The 22,473-nt window shown below is 35.3% G+C and overlaps 2 protein-coding genes across 5 annotated transcripts; one reads left to right on the top strand and one right to left on the bottom strand.

Annotated features, from left to right (window-relative positions):
• Positions 1-976: 976 nt before the first annotated feature.
• On the top strand, positions 977-14,085 carry LOC128211265 (poly(U)-binding-splicing factor PUF60-like). 4 transcript variants are annotated; one of them, XM_052915852.1, is made up of 13 exons: positions 977-1,071; positions 1,285-1,399; positions 5,249-5,439; positions 5,824-5,882; positions 7,591-7,804; positions 8,207-8,334; positions 8,904-8,981; positions 9,849-9,951; positions 10,686-10,820; positions 11,100-11,292; positions 11,840-12,054; positions 12,781-12,970; positions 13,389-14,085. In XM_052915852.1, exons 1-13 carry the CDS (start codon positions 1,012-1,014, stop codon positions 13,496-13,498), a joined length of 1,791 nt encoding a protein of 596 aa, XP_052771812.1. In that variant the 5' UTR covers positions 977-1,011; the 3' UTR covers positions 13,499-14,085. The 4 variants fall into 4 exon arrangements, with proteins under 4 accessions (XP_052771812.1, XP_052771811.1, XP_052771813.1 ...); XM_052915851.1 differs by having other exon boundaries at positions 7,591-7,807; XM_052915853.1 differs by having other exon boundaries at positions 1,038-1,071; positions 1,285-3,811; positions 7,591-7,807.
• Positions 14,086-14,780: 695 nt separating this feature from the next.
• Positions 14,781-21,846, bottom strand: LOC128211625 (ribose-5-phosphate isomerase-like). Its single transcript, XM_052916614.1, has 8 exons — positions 21,674-21,846; positions 19,710-19,770; positions 19,468-19,523; positions 19,010-19,069; positions 18,228-18,361; positions 17,837-17,978; positions 17,366-17,465; positions 14,781-16,802 (listed from the first exon to the last, which is right to left on the bottom strand). The coding sequence occupies exons 1-8, from the start codon at positions 21,830-21,832 to the stop codon at positions 16,696-16,698; spliced, it is 819 nt and encodes a 272-aa protein (XP_052772574.1). The 5' UTR covers positions 21,833-21,846; the 3' UTR covers positions 14,781-16,695.
• Positions 21,847-22,473: the final 627 nt, after the last annotated feature.

Raw genomic sequence — 22,473 nt, 5'->3', positions numbered from 1 at the left:
GTTTTATCAACACTTGTTACATTGTTCGACTAAGGTGAGCGTTAGATTCCCCTTGTTGTTGTTTTATTTTTGTACCCAGAATGTTGTGACATACGAGTTTAATTGTCTGGTTCAGTGTAAGATCCGCAATATATTTCTGTTATCATATTTTATTATATAGCTATAACTAAAAGCTTTATTTCACCAAAGATTTACTTTTTGTGTTCATGAGTGGAAATATATTGCGATCTTACACTGAAACAAATTCAATTTTTATTTTTATTACATACCTAAAAGAATATGAAATGACCATTAATTGTAGTTTTTCCATGAAAAGCGCGCCTAATTATATGTGGATGCAACGTTATTTCATAAAAATAATGATATGTCGTTGAAATTGTGCCCCAGTACTGTGTGCCCTTACGATTGATTTGTGACTTGAAGGCGGGTTAAATTAGCAAAACAGTGAAAAATATCAAAATCATATTCACTAGCGGATTCATTTGAGGCGCACCCGGGGCGCGTTCCCTCTAAAATCGTCCAAGTTTACTTTTTAATTCAATATGGGAGAAAAAAAGTCATAAAATAGGCAAAGAATACACCATTTTCAACTACAAATTGTTAAACTTTTCTTGAGGGAGTAACCTGAAACCCCATGCAAATAGTTTATGCCATATACTTTCGGTTCTGGGGTAGGGGCGTATGTCGAACGGTTGCGCCCCTAAGTTACGCCTCCTCTAACGTCAATTGCTGGATCCGCTCCTGATATTTCGCTTTTTGAAACAGTTCAATATCATATCTTTCTTATCGAATTGAGCGTGTGAGAGAGTAACCTGACACTACTTCACCAAACAAGACACTGTATATAGTTTTAAACTGTTAACATCTGGGACACTATATATGCGCTTAGACCTCGTTGTTTGGAAAGCTCAGCTCAGTGTATGAAAGAAGAATATTATAATTGTACGGTGCAATACGGGAAATACCAATAGACAGTGCGGGATAGGTTTATAACGAATATTCACGAACAAAATGGCGTCACTAGGTTTTCCCGGCCCCGTTAAAATGGAACCTGTTGAAATTGTAAATGGGGTGAGTGTTTTCTACACCGCATCTAGTTATCGTATAACTATTTAATCATATAATGGCATGATAACACAATGCGATTGCGGCCAGTAGCGCGAGGTTTTTGTTGAAATATAGGATTACCTCCCTTATTCACGTTTTTAAATATGAAATGTTCGGATCCTTAAGCATCATTACGATGATCGATTTATGCATTAACCGCATTCTTTTGTCATTCAGATTGGTCTGGAACCAACTCTAGTGGAAAATCCTGTTGTGGCCATGCCAATTGTCAACAGTGTTCCGACTCCTGAAGCTGGTGATGCTCCATTGCTTGTGAAACCCAAATTAGAAGGTGTGGTGGCATTGTGATTTTTCTATCCTTCACTAAAATCAGCTTTTTGGGTTCAGCTATATTTGAATTTTGACTCCAAACAATATATTAAATAATGAAACCAATGATGAATCAATTTAGAGTATTCATTTTCAAATGAGATTTGAGACCATGCACCAAAATGTATATTTTCTTAAAAAAATAATGTTCATTTGAAAAAAAATGATTTTTCAAAGCTGATTTGTGTTGGAGGACCCCGCTTTGCATTCATTCACTTACTTGCAGTATTACTTTAAATTACAGAACTGTGAACTGATTTCATATTTATATAATTATTTAATGAATTTGTACAATATCAGAGTATGAAATTCGTTCACAGTTTTGTTAATTTAACATGTGAACTCCTAAATCATTATATGACCGCATTATTCCTGTTAAACATTTTAGGAATTTTCATGTTTGATATATGTACTAGAATAGGTTTCAATGGATGTTTTTCTCTGTTTTCTGTATTTTGAGAGTCTCGACATCAAGAACTGCAGCGATTGGGATGCCGGCAGTGAATGAGAATAGCAAATGAGATGAGATCTCGAGTTTGGGAGTCATCCGTCCTGTACACCTCAATGCCAGCTTTATCTTATGACGAATTGTACACTTGATTGAGATGCTAGTACAAGAAGTTATATGTACCTGTATTATCAAAATGTTCCCTTAGTTTATATAAATATTTATTTCGTAGTGTCATCGTATTATGCAAGAAGAATTGATAGAACATGAATTCATAACTTGATCTGTTCTCTTTACCCATGTGTCATTGAAAACTGATTTGCTCAAGTGTCCTAATTGAATTATTCAAAGGAGATTTCATGGTAGTTTTGTCTGTAGACAGTAGCTGAAAAACTAACGCAAGTAGTTCAGGCTTTAAGCACCTGCCAATACATTTCATATACATGACTTATTATTGATTTTAATTAGAAAAAGAATCGAAGCAAACCTTTTTTTACTTTTGTGAAAGAAAGTATTTCTCACAGGCAGATATTTCTGTTCTGTATTTTCAGTGCTGGCTCTGTCAGATCATTCTGAGCCGAAGCTCTCAAAAACTTGGATGGGTGATGTGGAAAGTGGACAGGAAAAGGGATCTTCTTGAGAGAAAAATTCCTTTGTCTGCTTCCAAAAAAAGTTCTACTTCTTCAACTGATCTTTCAAATTGTTTCAAACAGTTTATAACTTTAAAGAATTTGATATTTAAATTTTTTATAAATTTTATTGTTCATTTAAAAGTTAGGACAAGGTGCTTGAAAGATATTAAATTTATCATTTCAGATAAAACTAAAGAGGAAAGACATACAATGTAGAGGGCGGCAATGAATGTCATGAATTGGGTATTTGGCACTGCTGTAAAATAAATTTGACTAATTCTTATATCAGAAATGAAGTGTATCATTCTGGAGATCCCTTTAAAGTAGCAAAAATTATATGAACTTCTGTGAAGATGACAATTTGCAAGGGAACAAGATATTATCTATGTATTGATTGTTTGGCCATTGAAAATCATGTAAAAAGACAGTTCAAAATCAACCTAAACTTGAATGAAAACGAATGGCTTCAATGTGTAGTCGAGGTATAATGGCAAACTGCAAGATGATGAGTAGGGATTTTGGGTCGGGTTAAGGGCAAACCTTTGCTCTGTTTGTTTTTCCAGGTGTCTACTTTCATAGGCAATACATGTAGGTGGCCCTGCTGCTGTAACACTGGCTGACAGAAGTGGGTGTGGGCTTGTGCCCGGGGCTGATACGCTGGTGACCAAAGTCCAGAGAGCTGTCATTTCTTCTTTTCTATTTCAGGATCATATGTTCTTTTTGTCTTTTTCAGGATAATATTTTATTTCAGAAACAATCAGACTAAAATTTATGTATTCAATATATATCTTTTATACATCACTTGATATTGATAATTGAGCAGATTTAACTTCTAAAATACTAGCATTCCCTTAAACTTGATGATCATCTTAGCTCAGCAAAACCATAATCATTACATTAACATGTAATTATTGCAATGCAAATCTTGCACCTTCAATTTAATCATGTTTCATGGTACACGTACACTAATGTTCGAGGACATTTGCCACAATTTTTCAACCCCATTTGCTGAAATATTGACTGAAGTCTATTCACTTTTAGCTTGTCTGTTTTCAAAAGGAGAAAACAACTCCAGACATGCAAATCAAGACCTATAGATATATTTATATATAGGTTTTATTGGATGTCTTTAAGGAATTTAGGATAAATGGACATTTGTTGACACATGAAAATATTTGTGTTTCCTTCTTTTCTGTATTTTTATGTGGCTAGCAATATTGGGCTTGTCTTGAGAGCAGACGACTATATCCGCCGCCCTAACAGCCTTTTCACAATGAACTCGTACAGACAATGGGTAAACATTGCTTAAAACAACAAGAAACAATACATTTTGCTAGATGTTATGTTGCATGACATTAATCCATCTGTGATGCTTTGGCAGTAATTAGTCATTGAAGCTCGGGTCTTTTATTCAGTGTCATTTTGTTATGTGATCATTGCATTTTGTGTACATTTAAATTGTTGTACATCCCCTATATTCAAAATACCATTTAATATCGCATTATCAGATTACATGAAATGATAAATGGTCACTTGGGCTGACAAAAACTTTTCTTACCAGGGATCTTGAAGGGACACAAGTTGAAATCCTTTGTCATTATTTTCATCTTAATTCTAAGTAGTATTTGCTTATATTACAAAGAATTCCACATGGCCTCACTATTCTGTAAAAGGGCTAGCATAACTGTGGTGTAAAAGGGCTCTGCAATTCTTCAGGTCACTCCTACGCACAGGGTATAGAAGGTAGAAAATTCAGCTCTCTATAAGCTTATCAAATAATGCTCACTATGAGCCAATTTCTGACCACTGTGCGCAAGAGTGAGGTTAGTATTTTAAGTGTCTAATATAAAGCACTACAAATTGCTTGGATTCCTAATCTAATTGGTGGAATGATATCAATATGAATTGTGTGTAAGAAATGCATTAGTTGGCAACAAGGTTTCATTGTTTGCATGTTTTGGCAGCTACATCATAATTTTTGATGCTTAAGAGGTTTAGATCTAGTGTATGCAAATCTGCTTTCGTCATAGATATAAAGTATTGATAAAGGAATAGAATGCAAATCAAGTTAAGCTACGAAAAAAATTTGAAACCTGATGTTGAAAAGCAAACCCTACACTTTTGCACTATATAACCTCCTGTGCTTAATGATATGCAAATTGAATCTTTTTCTTAATTGTAATTTAATTTCTGCTTGAACTAAGGTGTAATTTGGGTTCCGCTCACAGCTAACTTTCTTCTAAAAAAATGTGTCCAATTTAGACACCGAACTTGGAGGTTCTCTTAGTGTAGAGGCTGCCAGTTTGAAGGGTTATGTGAAAAGGATGGTTATCTATTTGATAGCAATTGCTTATTGGAGTGCCTTTGTTAGAAAATGTGTCCTGTGTTCATGGGTTGTTAATTGACCTGGTAGAAAGGTTTTAGCAGGGTAAAAACCTGGCAATAAGTGTCGGCCTATCTGGTTGTTTTTTTGCTGCACCTTGAAACCTGATGGGTGCGTTCCCCCGCATCACCTTCCACTTTCAAACAAAATAAAACCCCTGGGTGTTTCAGATTTGTGAACAATTACATTGCAATAAAATGGGGTAAGCTTTAGTGGTAGTTGGCCATAATCGTCCTAAGAGCATGCATAACTGTGACTGTCATATTGACTTGAGGGTGTTGAAATAGGAGACCTGAGCTTCATGCACAAACATGGGCATTCGTTAATCTTCTTGTTTCGTGTTTACAGATGACATACCTCAGAGTGATATGTCAGGGCCCGTTCTCGAGGGCCCGGGTGCAAAAAGGGAGCTGAAGCCGTTCACTCTGCCCAAACTATCCTCCACACAGGCGGACGCCCTCCAGTCCTCAAAGAAGTATGCTATGGAGGCCAGCATTAAGAGCGTCCTCGTTAAACAGACTATAGCCCATCAACACCAGGTTAGCTGTTTGTTTGACCTTTAATGTATTCTGGAACACCTTATCAGTTCAACCAATAGGAGAAATTCCTTGTATTTCACAATCAAAACCACATAAACATGAATGTCAATAGATTCTTTTGCTCAATGCTGTGTTTGCCAGTTAAATATTATTGATGTATGAATGTTGTCTTTGATTCAAAGTCAATTTGGCATTGTTCCAAGGCATATATCCCATACAAAATGAATTGTTGACAGTTGTCAGAGATAAAATCTGAAAAGTTGTTAATTAAATAGTTATTTGAACATGACGTGTTAAATCCGCTCATACTTTGTATCTTTTTTAAATATCTGTAACAGCATATTGCTATATCATGATTGAAAATTGTGGACTGTTATGTTTCAGCAAATGCAAAACTTCCAGAATACAGTCCAGAGGCAGCAGGCTTTGGCTTTGATGTGCAGGTATTCAGTCATACCAACGACATGGACATTTAAATATAAATATTTTAGCTTGTCTGTTTTCAAAGAAAAAGTCTTGAGTATTGTGATAGCCTTGGTGTTGATAGATTGCCGTACTAAAACACTTTGGCCATGACTCAAAAACTGTTAAGATATTAACATAAAACTGTGAACATATGTTGCCAGAGACAATATACACATTTTTTAACAAGGCCCATAACTCTGGCTTTAATAATTGTTGAGTTAAGCCACTTTTTCAATTAGGAAACAGACTAGCATTATTTTGTAGCGTTTGGTTTCGCATGTACATGCATTTTCTGTTAGTACCCATTTGGTAAAATGTCAAACCCCTGAAATCCATGATCCATAATTATAAGCATTGGTTTCTTACAGGTGAGGTGATTCTTAACAGCAGAGAAATTACATGTAGTCCATCAGTGTTCATAATGAGCACAAGCTTATAAGTTTTGGAACTTATTAAATGTGGCTACCTTGTTCAAGTTTTAAATTCTACTCTATTACAGCCTGGCTAGCTACGATTTTCCAAGTCAATTTGTACTGATACTTGGGGCTTGAGGCTTCAAATGAGAGTTTCCATGATTGATTTATTGTCCTTATCACCTTCATGTGAAAAGTGATCCATTAATGAAATACCTATCATAACAGGCGTTCTAAAAATCAGGATTAATCCTTAGATAAGGATCGAGAGCTTTTAAATACAGATCATTGAAGAATTTTTTGGACTTTTGCTTAAAAAAGTAAGAAGTACCTTAAAATGAATATAAACGACTTTTGAAACAAAACTATACCCTGGTTTGGTGATCAATACCTCATACTTAGTAAACAGACCAACAGCTATTTTTAGGATTTACAATATTATAATTAACAGCTGTGAGAGCCCCTGCATAATCATTGGTTTAAATTTATATTCATACCTATTTCTAAATTTGTATCCCAATATCATATTTTGGTCCACTGAGCATATCTTTGCAACTACAATAACACTAACTAAGACTATCACATTGACTTGTCTGTTGGTGTTCAGTGTGTTTTTCTGACCATTCCTGATGCTAAATCATCTTTTTTCCTATTGTTAAAATTCCCAATTTTAACTTTTGAAGATGAAAGTGAAAGAATTAAACCCTTAACCAATGTTAAATGGAAGAGGTGGTGTTTTCTTAAAGAAACAAAACTATCACATTTGTTTTTCTTATCTGTTTATTTTTTAAAGTATTCTTGCTCATTTCTAGGCAAATTTGAATTCCAAATTTTCGTCCCCATAATACAAAACAAATCCAATCACCAAGGCCCTGGCCCTACATCCAAAATGGTGAAAAGAAACTTAATTAAGTTCTTATAGCAGATAAAGATACTGAAATTGAACTTTGTATGCACACTTGCTATAGTAATACACATGATTGAAGCAACTAGATTACATAGGTGGCTGGTATAAACAACTGATAAGCATGATCAGGTGCTTGCTTTGCTCTTGTACAAAACATGTTCATAGAGCAGAAACAACATGTTTTCCATTTCAAAAATTTCTCATATTATCTTCACATTGAAAGAAATGGAAAAAAAAATTGTTCATCTTGAATATCGACAGACTTGAAAGTTGAAATATCAATTATGTAATCATCTCATTGAGGGAAATGCAAACATCATCATTATTATCGGCAGAAGTGAAAGTTGAAATATGGCATTGTTACAGGATATACGTAGGCAGTATTAACTTTGAAATCAAAGAAGACACAATAAAACAGGCATTCCTGCCGTTCGGCCCAATCAAGAGCGTTAACCTGTCCTGGGATCCAATCACAAACAAGCACAAGGGTTTTGCTTTCATCGAGTATGATATTCCGGAAGCGGCACAGCTTTCGCTCGAACAGATGAACGGAGTTATGATTGGGGGCAGGAATATCAAGGTGGTAAATATATTCAATGTTCTTTGTGTTTGTATGTAGACTGGTTTTTTATTTACTTTTATGTTACAGTTCTTACCTTGAATTTGGTTTGGTAAATCTGACAGTTTGAAATTTGACTACCTTTTTAAAAGTTTGTGTTAACTTAAATATTGAAGCAATTAAAATTGTACTTTATTCTGGCAAACTGTCATTGGACCTCCATATGCATTTAGGTCAACATGTTTTAATTTCATGATAAATTGCATTAGAAAATTGAAAGATAAAATGTTCAAATCTGATATCATAATTAGTTGATGTATTGAATGAAGTCAAGCCAAGGATTTATTTATAAGTAAAAACAATTTTATTAGCTTAAACTTTAAATAGGCACATGAAAAGCAATTGTGTCATATTGTATTTCAGGTTGGTCGCCCTAGCAACATGCCCCAGGCTCAGCCAATCATTGAGCAGATTGCCCACGAGGCAAAAAATTACAACAGAATATACATCGCATCCATACACCCTGACCTCACAGAGAAAGATATTGCCAGGTACATGTACTACCATAAACAATGGTTATATACATTATAATGTATCGTATTAATGCTTAAATTAATGTACAGTCATTTTGTGTGCATTTCCTGCACTTATTTGCTTGTATTTCCTGAAGTTAAATGTCCAAAAAACAATATTGGAATGTTAATACATCTCTTTTCAAGTCTGAAAACACCAAACAAATTGTTTGAGGTGCCATATCAGACAGAACAAAACTGATGTAACACATCGATTCTTTTCCATGAATTTTTATATACCTACATGATTCATATGTTCTTAAAATACTAACTGTTATGAATATTGTCAGGGTTGTTTTTATGAATGAGGTAGTGGTATAGATGTCCCCCTCTGGCCTGAAATATTGTAGGTTCCATGATAACTTCCATCCCCCATTTGCACTTTCTGAAAATCTCATGGCCTTATAAGATAGACGTGGGTACTGGTTTTGACCAATGTAACAGATATGAGTGTGACATTATAAACTATCAGCCGTCCTCGTAATTGACATCAAGCAAACACAAATATTATTATGATTTTAAGATTGTCATGATTTTGTGATTTGCAGTGTGTTTGAAGCATTTGGCAAGATAGTGAATTGCATGTTGATAACTGACCCCACATCAAAAGGAGGGACCAAACACAAGTAAGTCTGTCTTATAGTAATAAGTATCTGCTTGCAGTTAAATTTTGTTCCAGCATTCTTTGAACTTGAAAACATTTGTTCCGGCATTCTTTGAACGTGAAAACATTTGTTCCGGCATTCTTTGAACATGAAAACATTTGTTCCAGCATTCTTTGAACATGAAACATTTTTTCCGGCATTCTTTAAACATGAAAACATTTGTTCCGGCATTCTTTAAACGTGAAAATGAATAGATAGTGTAGGCATTATCTTTTGAAAGTGTGATGGTTTATCTTTGTTGTGATAAAACAAGTAAATGAATAATAAGTTTCTTATAAGATTCTTTTAAAAAGAAGTCCTGAGGACTGTCATAGAAATAAGCACAAGCTGCAAGCCATGCACTGATGAAGTGTTCAAGAGTCTTGCAAAAATTCTGTATTTTATAAAGGTGACTGAGTTTATTAATTTTGTTTATGCCAAGCAATACTTTGACAAATGTAGGAATTAGGCTTGTTCATCCAAAAATCTTATTTCAATGATTGCGAGTAGGAGGCATCTAAGTCTAGCAGTTATGTACAAGCAGTCTGCTTGGCATTCTATGTTATATATTAAAGGAGAGCTACTCATATAGAGTGTATAAACTCTCAGTCAGTAATTGTTTAAACACTTTACTGCTGACAAAGTTCTATTAATTTATTGTATTGAATGTCTTCATGGGCTATTCACAAAAAAGCATATGATTATTTGCAGAAGAAAATTATATGTTTAGAAGTGTTCTTCCAAGAATTCGAAACATGGGGCGCAATGGACCCACAATTTTGAATAGTAGGGACCATTTAGAAAAATATGAATAACACTACATCATTTAAATCATGTTTGTGTTTTCAGGGGTTATGGATTCATAGAGTATACCAATTCACAGTCAGCCCAGGATGCAGTCGCCTCTATGAACCTGTTTGACCTCGGTGGACAGTACCTCAGAGTAGGAAGGGTGAGTGAGGCTTTCTACTGTTAAGTCCAATTGCCGTTTGCCCATCTATTTCTTGATTGATCTGAGATCACATTCTAATATGTAAGATTATAAGTCAATTACAGTAATCCTTTTGATGGATTGATCATTTATTCGTATCAGAAGCAGAGATGGCCACGTGAGTTTGAGTCTAAGGGCTATTTTCTCTAAAACAAACATGGTGATAACCAGTTTAAACCTTTGCTCAATTAAAACTTAATTTCACAGAACAAGAAGTTCATTGTGAATAACATTTTGGTTATTTTGCTTATTAGGCGTGATACTCAACAAGGAGAACAATCGGCATTATATCATCAAATGTTAAAACAAAAGTAGTGGGACTAAGCTTAATCTAGACTTCGAAAAACTAGGCATCTCAAAATGTAGAAATTTGCATCTAGCTTGATTACGAAATTTCTAATTCTATGGAAATATGTGTGAGAGAGGACCAGGACGTTTTCTTTACCAGCATGTAACATGATAAATGAATTAAATAAACCAGTAGGAAGGGTGAAGCTGTCTGATATACTTGTCCTGAGCCCACCTTGAATACAGCTCAAGCGATATATTTCAGATCTGCTTTACTAATAACATAACAATGCATTCTAATGAAGATTAATAGGTCCTAAGGAAACCTGGAGTACAGGACTCGGGGGCAGATCAATATGAAACACTGGACATCAATTATAACACTGACCTGTTGTATTACATTGTAGGCGATCACTCCCCCGGATGTGTTAATGGCACCTCAAACCATCGCAGGCCTTGGAGCAATGCCAACCGCGGCTGCTGTTGCTGCTGCTGCTGTCACTGCTAAAATCACCGCCATGGACGCACAAATACAGCTTATGGTAGGTTATATTGCTGTACCCTTGTAATACAATATAGCTAATTACAGCTTTGTGAACTAAGAAAAAACTTTTGAATTGTATGCACACTAGTTGAAAACTTTGATGTCCTGCATTTTCAATATTGCATATAATAAATTATCTTGCTTTGTTTATGATTTATAGAAAATGACGGATGAGCCAGGTGTACACTAGCAAACACTTTCCATTATTGGCGTGTTATCTTTTGAAAAAGTCTTTGCGGACATTCTAAATAAACAAAACAAACACTTTACATTCCAGCCTCCAGGTGTGGTGAACCCAACCCTAGGTGGTGTGTCCAACAGCCCCAAACTGGGAGGCCAGGCGGACCTTGCTATGATAGGAGGTCCCGGTGTGGTCATACCACAGTCCCTGGGGGCGGGCACCACTATGGCATCAATACCACCGCCCGGGCTCGTCTCCACACCTCTCAGTGTTGTTGCCACACCCCAAGGTAGGATTAATTATGTCATGCTCAAGTTTATTATATCTGTACCTTTAGAGGTTGTTAAATGAAGGATTCCATTATAAATGTGCTTTACCAAAGAATCAATTATAGATCTAATGAATGTGTTTAAATAGAAATGAATAGACGAAAACACATTAGATCAAGAATCTCGTATTAATGAATGAAATTAGTTCAAACTACTTCAGAACATTTGGGGCATCTTATTAACGAGTGTATACCAAAATTATGTTAGGTCAGGAATCTCCATTGAATGTTTTCTAAGCAAGCATTAGAAATAGAATGTTCAGTAGTAAATCTCAATTCACCTGGCAAAACATTGTTTCAAAATATAATTCAGTTCAACCAAGAATTAAAAAAATTAAATAAAAAACCGTGCAATATGCTCGCTAATAAAGAGTCTTTCCTCTGTAGTATTTGTTTCACAAATAAAGCTTTGAATAGCTGGGTTAATGTGAAATATAAAGAGGTTTTGCTACAACAGGAAGATTATTTCTTATAAATACTGCTTTTACGCTGTATTCATCATTCCAAGTGGTGGCATCAGACCCGAATGCGCACATGCAGGCAGCCATCTCGGCTCTCGTACAGGAGGAAAAGCGTCAACTCCAGGTGAAGGAGAAGGAAGAGCTGCAGAAGAAGGTTGCTGAGGACGAGGTGAATCAGACCCTTGAACAGCAGGAAACCATGAAAATCTCTGGCAGTAACGCACGGCACATGGTCATGCAGAAACTCATGAGACAGTCACAGGTATGATGCAGGGGCGGATCCAGGAATTGACATTAGAGGGGGCGTAACTTAGGGGCGCAAATTTTAACATGTGCCCCTCCCTCAGAACCAAAGTATATGGCATTAACTGTTTGTATGGGGATTGGGGGTTACTCCCTCATGAAAATTTCAACAATTTGTAGGTGGAAATGGTGCATTATGAGCTTATTTTATTACCTTTGTTTCTCTCATATTGATGAAAACAGTAAACTTGGATGATTTTAGAGTGTGTGCGTCCCCCTCTAAATCCGCTAGTGTGATGTGCTAGGGTTAATTAAAGGGCCACAATATATGTTGTTGCAAACATATCTGCACCAAAATCATGTTTCTGCATCAACCTATATTTTGTCCTTTTAAGCTTGTCTTTTTGGTGGTGGGGTGTATATCTACACAATGCCATAGCCTTCTCAATACGCATGCTCACTATGAAACATGTTTAGCTATAACGTCACCTTTAGTCAAGATGTGCAACATGATCAGCTGTGAAAAGAAGTACTGGCTTGTAGTTCTTTGTCTTATCAAATACAAGTATTTTGATATGCAATTCATTATGTTATGACAGCACTGCATTAATTCATTATAAAAAATCCTACTTTGGTTATCAATGTTTTCTTGTATGCTGCCTTGTACATGTATGTCTGACAATAAGCTATTTGCAAGTATGTGTAACAAGTACAAGTAATTAACACTGTCCTTCACCCATTACAGAGTCGAGTTATGGTTTTAAAAAACATGGTCGGCCCTGACGACCTTGATGACCAGTTGGAGGGTGAGGTAACTGATGAGTGTGGAAAATATGGAAACGTGAACCGGGTGATCATATACCAGGAGAAACAGGGCGAGGAGGAGGACGCGGAGGTCATCGTCAAGTTATTTGTGGAGTTTGTTGAATCTTCAGGTCTGTTATTACTTTTAGGAGTGATTTGTTGGGTAATAAATTATAGATGTGAAATTGTGGTCATTTCTGAGTTTCAATTACTTAATACTGTTTTACCTGGTTTAATAAAATCTGATTGAGTGTACCATATTTGAAAATGTATATGGAGCCAGGAGCATAATGTATTCATATAAGCCTTATCCTTCATCCTTGTCAGTGATTCCATTCATTTATGCAAAATAATTCTTAGGCCAAAACACTCAGATTTTACTCTTAAACTGAAGTTAAACAATTTAAGTTGCTTTCTGAAGTTGTTATTTGAAGTCAGATTTGAGTTTAACCGTTTAAATATCTAAATTGGTGTCCTCTGTGTAAAGCCAGATTTAAATCTGAAGTTTAGATGAAGATTAATCTCAAATTGTATCTAATTTCTTTCCAGAGGTGGAGAAAGGTTGTCAAGCTTTAAATGGACGTTATTTCGGAGGACGAGTTGTGCAAGCTGAAAAATATGACCAAGACTTGTTTGATGCACACGACTTGTCAGGATGAAAAAAGTGTGAAAGCTGTTATTCATTTTTACCTACCATCTGTGCAATCAATTGTGATGGAAATGACAGTGGTTTAACCATGTGCATCCAACCTGCAGTGAATCAGAGTGAATCGTGTTCTTCATGGAAAAAAGAATGTCGACTAAATGGTTGAATGTAAACTACTAAGAGTAGTTAGTTCTCTCTCAGGTTAACGGGGTTAACATGCAGTACTGAATAAGGCTTGAAGTTGTTCATATGATGCATGTATGGCCAAAGTGAATCAAGAGTTTTCATCAATTGTGGTGATAGTTGTGCATGTGTGAGCTAAAACTCCCCAAAGATCTCGAGCTGACCTTTTTAATTAGAAGGCTTTTGTTAGTCTGAAAATCTGTTGTTTTCTGGAGTCCAGCATCATGTGTTAAGGAATGCATATGATATTGTTCCAAAAATGCAGAAGTACAACAATTGATTCTAAATTTCAAGGACATGCTTAAATTGAGTATGTGTTAAGTGTAGTATATCTATGCTACCTGCCAAATGGTACTTACATGACTTTAAATGAATGTTTTATATTTTATGTATATGAATAAATAATTGTTGACCATTGTTTATTATTTTTATATTCTAATATTCTGTCTTAACCCATTTCGATTTTTGGATCCCTTAAAATGTCTGTTTATTAATGTTATCAGTTTGTCTCTTTAACAAGCTTAATTTTACATCTTGGCTTTTAATGTTAAAATATAGACTTGATTCCTTTTTCGGAAGCAACCTTTTGTCCTTGTGGACAACAGCATGCCAGACCCTCTGCCATCATAGAATTAAACACTCAAATACTCCTTTTGTTTTGATTAAAACTTAATATGATGATTATAATTACATACCGTACAAACTCGACATACAATGTATTTGGCAGTGGAAACGTATATTACTTCGGTTATACAATCCCTAATACTTTGTCGAATTCAAAATATTCTTACAGCCCGATATCTGGTGTCCTTTCCGAAGCCTTGTCCCTCTTCTGCAACACCCTGTCCTAAAACCATAATTGACGGGGCAGACACAATAACAGAGTAAAGATATAGAAATACATGGTCGTTTGGTAATAATTTTTGTTTTTACTTGTCGCATACACATACTGGTTCCATGCTACTAGTTCTTAAAGGTCAAGGTCACACTTGAGTTGCTGTGACACAATTGATATACTTTATTTGCAAACAGGAGTATTGTACATATCTAGTAAAAGCAGCAAATGTAATGATAAAAAATGTTGGAATAATTAATATAAGGCAGACTGCTTCAGAATTCATTTTATTCTGAAAAGAAAACAATTTTAACAAAACAATATGTCTTGCACTTTTCATGCATCATTGAAAAGACAGAAGCACAGTGACATAGTAAGAGGCAAAGGCTAGCAAATAGCAAATATTGAACACAAATAATGAACACAACCTAAAATGTAAAATAGCTTGGAAAACAATGAAATTCTATCATGCAAGAGGTAGAATCAAACTCTAATAAAAAGTCCCAAACAGCACCACAAACAAAATTTACAGCTGAAGAGGTATGAGATAGTTAAACTAACATGATCTTATCTGTACTAATCTGTACTATTTTTTCCATTTTCATAAACTAACACTCCTGCAACAACAAGGGCAACTTGTTTTTAATTGGTGTTGTTTTGACATTTTTTTTAATTCCATACAAACATATATTATTTTTTATCTTTCATTGAAAAAAAAAAAAGCAGCAACAAACCACAACGATCCTGAGTACTCGCTACTGGTACCTATGTATCAGAAAGTAGGTCACCAAGCTCCCGCCAATTGTTAGTATTCCATTGTTAAGCGAAGAATATTGTACATCTTTTCTGTTTCAAAAATTATTTGCTTAACCAACAAGAATATTGCGACTCACATGTGTCACATATCAGGAGGTCAATCCTCTTGAAAATTCAGGAGCCATACCATAAGAGTGACAAAGGCAATCTGGCTGGTAATAAAAATAAGCCAAGATTTCAGACCAATAAGCATTGCTGCCTAGTTTTGTCAAGATTGGAGAAGAAATATTTTAAAAGAAAGAGAATGAAAGTGTGACGATGATCGACAACATCATTACATGATTCCTATGAAGATCTGGATTATTTGGTAAGATCTTGTGAAAAATGCATTTCAAATACTGACACAATGGGGATGGCAATGCTTCAATAGTGGAGGAACTCTAGCATATCAACTCTCAATTAAAACATGATTATCAGAGAAAATGACCTTATTATTGGCAAATCAAACATTGATACAAACACACAAACAATTTGGATAACATTTAACATATGAGCCGCATCGCGCGATTTTGGGGCTTCGGACATTAAAATTACAAATGAAATAATCATTAATAAAAAATGCCAAAAATAATTATTTTTCTATGTTAATCAATTTCTTCCAAACTTCTTTCTTTTTAAGGTTTGTCATTTGGTGCGTCATTTTCTTGACAATTTATGACCATTGGTTTACACATGTTTCCATAGCAACCATGGATTTCGTCCCGACATATTTTGTCTGCATTAATAGTCTGTGTTTAAAACTGTCAAATGTATTAAAAATACAAAACTGATTCATTATTTTTATCTTAATTTATGGTCATTGAAGATTCTATGATAAGAAAAGAATTTAAATTATAAGCTAAATGTGATATTGATACGTTAATTTTGCACGTCATTTGAATCATGTGCTTTCGTAACGACTTCATTTGAATGACGTCAAATTTAGTATTCAAAATGTGCAATACATGGTCTTACTTGTAAGCACGTATTTTACGCAATTTAAGTGATATCATCATGAAATTTTCAGAATATCCTCCTGAAATATAATTTCATTCAAATACCTTAAAACATTGTAATAGCAAATATATGTCCTAAATCGCGCAACGCGGCTCATATATTGTTACTTTTTTAAGGTACGTTCTTTCATATAACTTTCGCTTCACATTTCTGAGTAAATTCATTGAAATATATCCAATACAATTGTTAGTACTAGCTAGAATATTAAGTTAACAGTCACTGCTTATCTGAGATGATATCAACTATAACTACGATAAAAACACAAAATCTAAATCTGTAGCAATCACTAAATCACCGGCAATGTACTGAAGTTCAAGAAAAGCAGTGGACAAATCAGATCGCTGTTAATTCAAATATGTTTTTTCAAGACAAGATAATCATCAGACATTGTTCTGAACTTGTGGCTCCCGAACTTGTACAGAACCATCTGCCTTCCCGAAGTAGGCTTTCTTTGCCATGTTCACAAATAGGCCTGTCTCTACCACACCTGGAAATGTAATATTATAAATTGATAATACATGTGGCACTTTTGTAAAATGAATCAATACTTAGTTTCAGCTATTAAATACTGAAAGTGAGCATTTTTACTGGTTTAAATGCTCGGACTTTTGACCAACCTAAAAAAATCATTGATTCTCTTTAAGTAAAATGTAGTTTACTTACATGAAAGTCTTAAGCCATATATATAACAAAACCATATTGACAGACAGACAGACATATTGACTGCAATATACATGTACATTCTTCAGAATCTTACGCTATACAACATGTATCAATGATATTATAAGAGATTAAAGAAAATACGGCTTGTGAGTGGACAGAACATTTTTACTCCATTTAACAGGTGCCAATAATTGGCATCAGCAAATCTGAATTCTGAGGAGATATGCAGTTTTCCTTTAATTTGAAGTTAGTGACTGTCAGATACTTCTTGAAATATCATTTTTCTATTAAACTCCTTGGTACCATTTGTCCTTAATGATATAGGCATTGGGCCTGTTTCCCCCAAGCCTGAGAAAACACCATGCAGGAATCACATTGTGCACATACCGGGGATCATTTTGAGAGTGGTGTTGATCTGGTTCCAGTCCCCGGGCCTGTCAAACACCCAGTCTATGATGAAGTTTCCATTGTCCGTCACTACTGGACCCTGAAGAGCCACAACAAATTTAGGAAATAGATTATATTTTTGAGAGCTATTACCAAACAAGGACAAACCACTAAAAAGTTGATCCATATTTAGAGAATTTGGCCAATATTATACATAACATAATGAAACATAACGGAAGATAGCAGTAATCTTGTGTAAAAAAAACTCATTAAATTTCTGTACAATAAACAAATATCTTTGATCTCATATATTGTATCTCACACTCTAAAGGATAGAATATACATGGGATGATTTCCAAGTGATATGACTTCTCCTGTACCCATTCAGCTTGATGGATGATATTTAAATGCAACACTTAATTTAGAATCATTAAAACCTGTTTTGCTTTCAGCTCTGGAGCTTTAATGTACCATTTTCTGTGTAGCCAGGCGCAGCTTGGCTGATCCTCCTAAGAGACGCTCAATGTGTATCTGTACTGGTCGGTAAGCTAAATCCACAACCTCCAGAGGTACGCCTTTCTTCCAAGTTGTTCCAAGGGCAGCCACATCCTTCCTTGTTAAAGGATACATACAATGACTTAACATTCCTAACTAAAGTACATGTACATGTTCTTAACATCTATTTAATCAATTTAAAACAGACAATTATTAGCATTTAATCTGCAGCACTCTCGTTTATTGCATTCGTTGTACTTTTTTTCTTAAAACACACACACAATTTAAAACACCTTTAATCATTGTATTTCCTTTACACACAAACTTCCTTTTAAATGCAGATGAAAAACATATAATACAGTCTTACCTTTCATCAGCAATAACGATGAATTCCTTAGCACAGCTGGCCACTATTTTCTCCTGCGTCAAGCAGCCACCTCCACCCTTAATGCACACGAGGTTTGAATCAACCTCATCTGCCCCGTCAATTGCCACATCCAACTGTAGAAAATAAGTCAGTTTATAATATTTAAACTGAGCTTCATTGAGAGAACAATCTGAATGTTTATAGCTTATATAAATCACGCTCAAGTCCGTTACTTGGTAGAAACCATCATTTGACTTTTTTCATTTATATGCATTTACGCTAAGATGTCATTTTCACTTTTGAGTTGAAGTATTTCTTTGTATCATAAAAACAACAGTTATATTCGGATCTTCATCAAGCTATTTTTAACCAGGGGTGTCCCATATTTACGCTTAGCCTTAGACATCATGCTGACAAATACTCTGACCAAGTTTTAAAAAGATTGGATAAAGTCTGTTGTATTTATGACACACACAAAAATAATAATATTGTAACTGACTCCCAAAAGCCCACACATTGATTATTAATACAGGATAATTTCTTAATTGATACCAAGTAATTTTAGTGGGATTCTGGAGAAAGCTATAAGCTGGTAAGAATATCTCTCAAGTTTATTTCCTGTGTATATTTCTGAAATCAGTAGTAATGTCAGAATGCTTCCATTGCTGAGCTTGAACCCATGATCCATGACCTTTTGTATGATAAACAGACATCTATACCACTAGAGCCTCTTTCATCCTCAATATTTTCTATGGACAAGGTAGACAGACTTGTTTTTTTACCTCAGGGTACTGCTCCAATGTTCCAAGAGTGAGGTTATTGTCAACTATTAGCTGCTTTGCCTGGAAGTGGATTAAACTGGTAAATTATATCAAATTTAGTATTGTATCAAAGTTCCATGTTAACTAAAACTGTGTTGTGTTTATTGACATCATAAGAAACCATTCATCTTAATTATGTAAAATAATGTTATACAATTATATTTAATTACTTAAATTACAATTGATCAATTAAATATAATATAATTTAAAACATATTTCAATTACTTTTAGAACATGAAGGTTTTAGAGTATTAAGACCAATTTCTAATATTTAATAATTACAGATGTAACTTAATTAATTATTCTCAGTGTAAGCATTGAAAAAAAACATAATATCTTCATCAATATTTTTAGAATATTAATTGATTCAGCATCCATGCTTTGAATAATTCACTACATCTTTCTTTCAAATCAAATACCTGGAATGATGTTGGAATGCATATGAGCTTCAGGTTTTCTGCCTTCACTCGTTCCACTGAAAGATCAAGGCTCAATCGTCACTTAACCAGAATAAATTGTAAAAGAACACACACTTTTATCTTCAATGATGAACATGTTAGTTTAAACAACATTTATTTCAATTTTCTCATAGTTATACTGTTATACATACTCGTAGTTCAAGCTTGATAAAAGATGATAGCCTAGGAATGCATCATCATACCTATTCTCTGTACTGCACTGACAACTGTTGTTCCACTACCGATACCCACAATCTGTTGATCCTGCAATATTACCGTAATACAAATATTTCCAAATAAAAATCAGTGATTCTGCCAAGTTGCAGGCTTGGTTGGAGGTGTTTTTGGACCAAAAATTAGTTTTCCCGGTAATGCATCTGAAAACACTTATTTCATCATTGTTTTACTCTATATTAAAATTGCAGAAAAAAATGCAGTTATAGCACAAAAAAAAGAACTTTGGTTTTAGTGGGGTTTGAATCCACGCCGGTAAAGTCAAGAAAAAATTAGAAAACAGCCGGCTAGTCCACACAGCCACTGGGACTTTAACAAAAGTGGTGGATATGTTGACCTGTTAAGGATACATTGATAATACATGTGATAAAGTCAATCAACCAACCACAACACGCCACACCACAGCCGTTATTAATTATCAATCCATTAAACGCTTAAGAAAATTGTGGTCTTCAAAGACGATATTTGAACAAAATTTAATATCAACATTTGCTGAAGGGTTCCAGCTTTTGGTAAAAACCTTGGATGAAAAGTGACCCTTTGCAAGCTTGAACCCATGACATCTGGAACACTAGCATGGGGCTAGAACAAACCAAGCTCACTTGGCAGCTTAGGTTCTAACACACAGACACCCTACACTCTTCCCCCATAATCTTTAAGGTAGTGATGTTCCAATGATCGATTATAATTGAAAATTGATAGGTTTGGCCTAAAATTTGCAACAATTGATTATATTTGGTCCTAGAAGATCATCTATTCAATTGGCGGGTTGTTTTTCATCTTTTCTCTCATTATTTGTGTTCGGCTAATTTCCACGATTTTCCACCTTTGAGTTCATTTATAACAATATGGCCGAAAGCAATAACAACACTTAATAACTTCAAACATACACTGACCGTTAAAGCATTATTAAGGATTTGAGTCATTGTACAAGGAGAGAAATACAATTAAGGTGTTGTCAAATAACGATTGTTCTATCGATAATCAGGTTAAATACTTGAGCTGAACCGATTACTGATAGTCAAAATGGAACCGATTCCAAACACTACTTTAAGGCTGATACAGGCACTTTCACACCCTTTATTACGGACACCAGTAAAGTAGACCGGACAGGAAATGTGAACCCACAGTGTATGGAACACTAGCACTGCACTGAACTGAATGAGCTACCTGGGTGTCACCCACACACACCAGCCAAAATAATAGGCGTTCAGAGAAACTTTTTTTTATCATTAAGATATGCATACTTATGTTTCCCTGTAACTGTACCACTCTGCAAACACCAAAAATCGTAAGCTAGCCAGTGGCTGGATCTTACCCTAGTCCACCTGAATGACCGTCAACAAGTGTTTTGACGATTTCTTATGGCAGACTCAAACTCTTTTACAGGGATACTGTACTTTTATATTTTATCGAACAAATAGTGAAATACTAAGTAAGTATTAACAAGGGAGTAACAGGTAACACATATTTACAAAGTTTCTGTAGTGTGTGGGTTAGAACCAGCTGCCCAGTTAGCTCAGTTGGTAAGAGTGCCGTGCTAGTGTTCCGGCAGTCGTGGGTTTGAGCCCCACACTGTGCGCACTTTTCCTCCTAGGTTCACTTTAATGGTGGCAGAGGTAAACGGCATGAGTGCCTCCATCAGCCTACAAAGATTAATGGGCGAGGAGCGAAGTGTGTGTTGGTTAGAACCAGCCGCCCGGTTAGCTCAGTAAGAGCGCCATGCTAGTCCTCCAGGGGTCGTGGGTTCAAGCCCCACACTGTGAACACTTTCCTCCCAGGTTTACTTTATTTCACTAATATCTGGGAGTATGATGATGGTCCTAGAAAATATTGGGTAGAAAATGTGGCCTCATCTCTCTTAAGTCATTAATTAATGGTACGTAAAGCCAAATAAAACATGCAAGTCAAAACTGAAAGTAGAGTGGTAAACCTTGATGTGATTGTTGACAGCGGCTATGGCAGCCGCCTTTTTACCCGCATCGATTCCAGACATATCTTTGACACTTATATTTTTTACAAATATAAACAATCTTTGAAATAAAACACTTTTTCCGTGAAACTTCTTTAAAGAAGGCAGAGATATTGACATGCTTGAATGAACACTGTTTCCTGGTCTCTTCAAATTTCACGAGCCGGGTACAAAATTGGCCAAAACACTGCCCTACTTTTGTTATTGGTTAGATATAATCAATATTTTTATGCTCACGAAGGGTGTTAAATATTATTCAGACCGTTCGCCCGTGCCCGTCTACACGGTTCCTTATCAATAATTTGCGAAAGCTTGGGCACAGGGACCATTTGGTAGGCAGACTGGTCATCAACCCTATTGATTTTGTGGTCAAAAGTCAAGGTCATAATGACCTTGAGCTGAAAGCACGTGTCCCCAATAACTGAAGAACGCTGGTGCCCAGGGAACTCAAACTTGATAGGCATATTGGCCATGACCCCTATTGATTTTGAGGTCAGTAGGTGAAGGGTCAAGGTCAATATAACACTTTATCCTATTCATGTCTATACTTTGCTAAAAAAGAGCGAAATCAGCAAACAAGCCTGAACAAGAACTGAAAAATATTCTGACCAAATACCATATACTCCAGTAGGAAATTTGGGCTAGGAGTCGTTGAGTTGTTTGCAAATTATCAACTTGACATCCCTGGTTTAAAACATTGGTTTGGTTTTGTTAAACATATACAACCACTATTGTATATCATTAAGAATAACATTTTCACC

The sequence above is a fragment of the Mya arenaria genome, chromosome 12, assembly GCF_026914265.1.
Source record: "Mya arenaria isolate MELC-2E11 chromosome 12, ASM2691426v1".
Lineage (NCBI taxonomy): Eukaryota > Metazoa > Mollusca > Bivalvia > Myida > Myidae > Mya > Mya arenaria.
This window is presented reverse-complemented; position numbering and strand designations above follow the sequence as displayed.

What these genes read in the sequence shown, in the direction of transcription:
- LOC128211625 (XM_052916614.1), bottom strand. Translation starts at nt 21,832, where the DNA reads ATGTCAATATCTCTGCCTTCTTTAAAGAAGTTTCACGGAAAAAGTGTT. An exon ending in GCATTCCAACATCATTCCAG is followed by an intron (nt 19,070 to 19,467) that starts GTATTTGATTTG and finishes ATCCACTTCCAG; the next exon opens with GCAAAGCAGCTAATAGTTGA. An exon ending in CACTCTCAAAATGATCCCCG is followed by an intron (nt 16,803 to 17,365) that starts GTATGTGCACAA and finishes TTACATTTCCAG; the next exon opens with GTGTGGTAGAGACAGGCCTA.
- LOC128211265 (XM_052915851.1), top strand. Translation starts at nt 1,012, where the DNA reads ATGGCGTCACTAGGTTTTCCCGGCCCCGTTAAAATGGAACCTGTTGAA. An exon ending in ACAGAGAAAGATATTGCCAG is followed by an intron (nt 8,335 to 8,903) that starts GTACATGTACTA and finishes TGTGATTTGCAG; the next exon opens with TGTGTTTGAAGCATTTGGCA. An exon ending in ACGCACAAATACAGCTTATG is followed by an intron (nt 10,821 to 11,099) that starts GTAGGTTATATT and finishes TTTACATTCCAG; the next exon opens with CCTCCAGGTGTGGTGAACCC.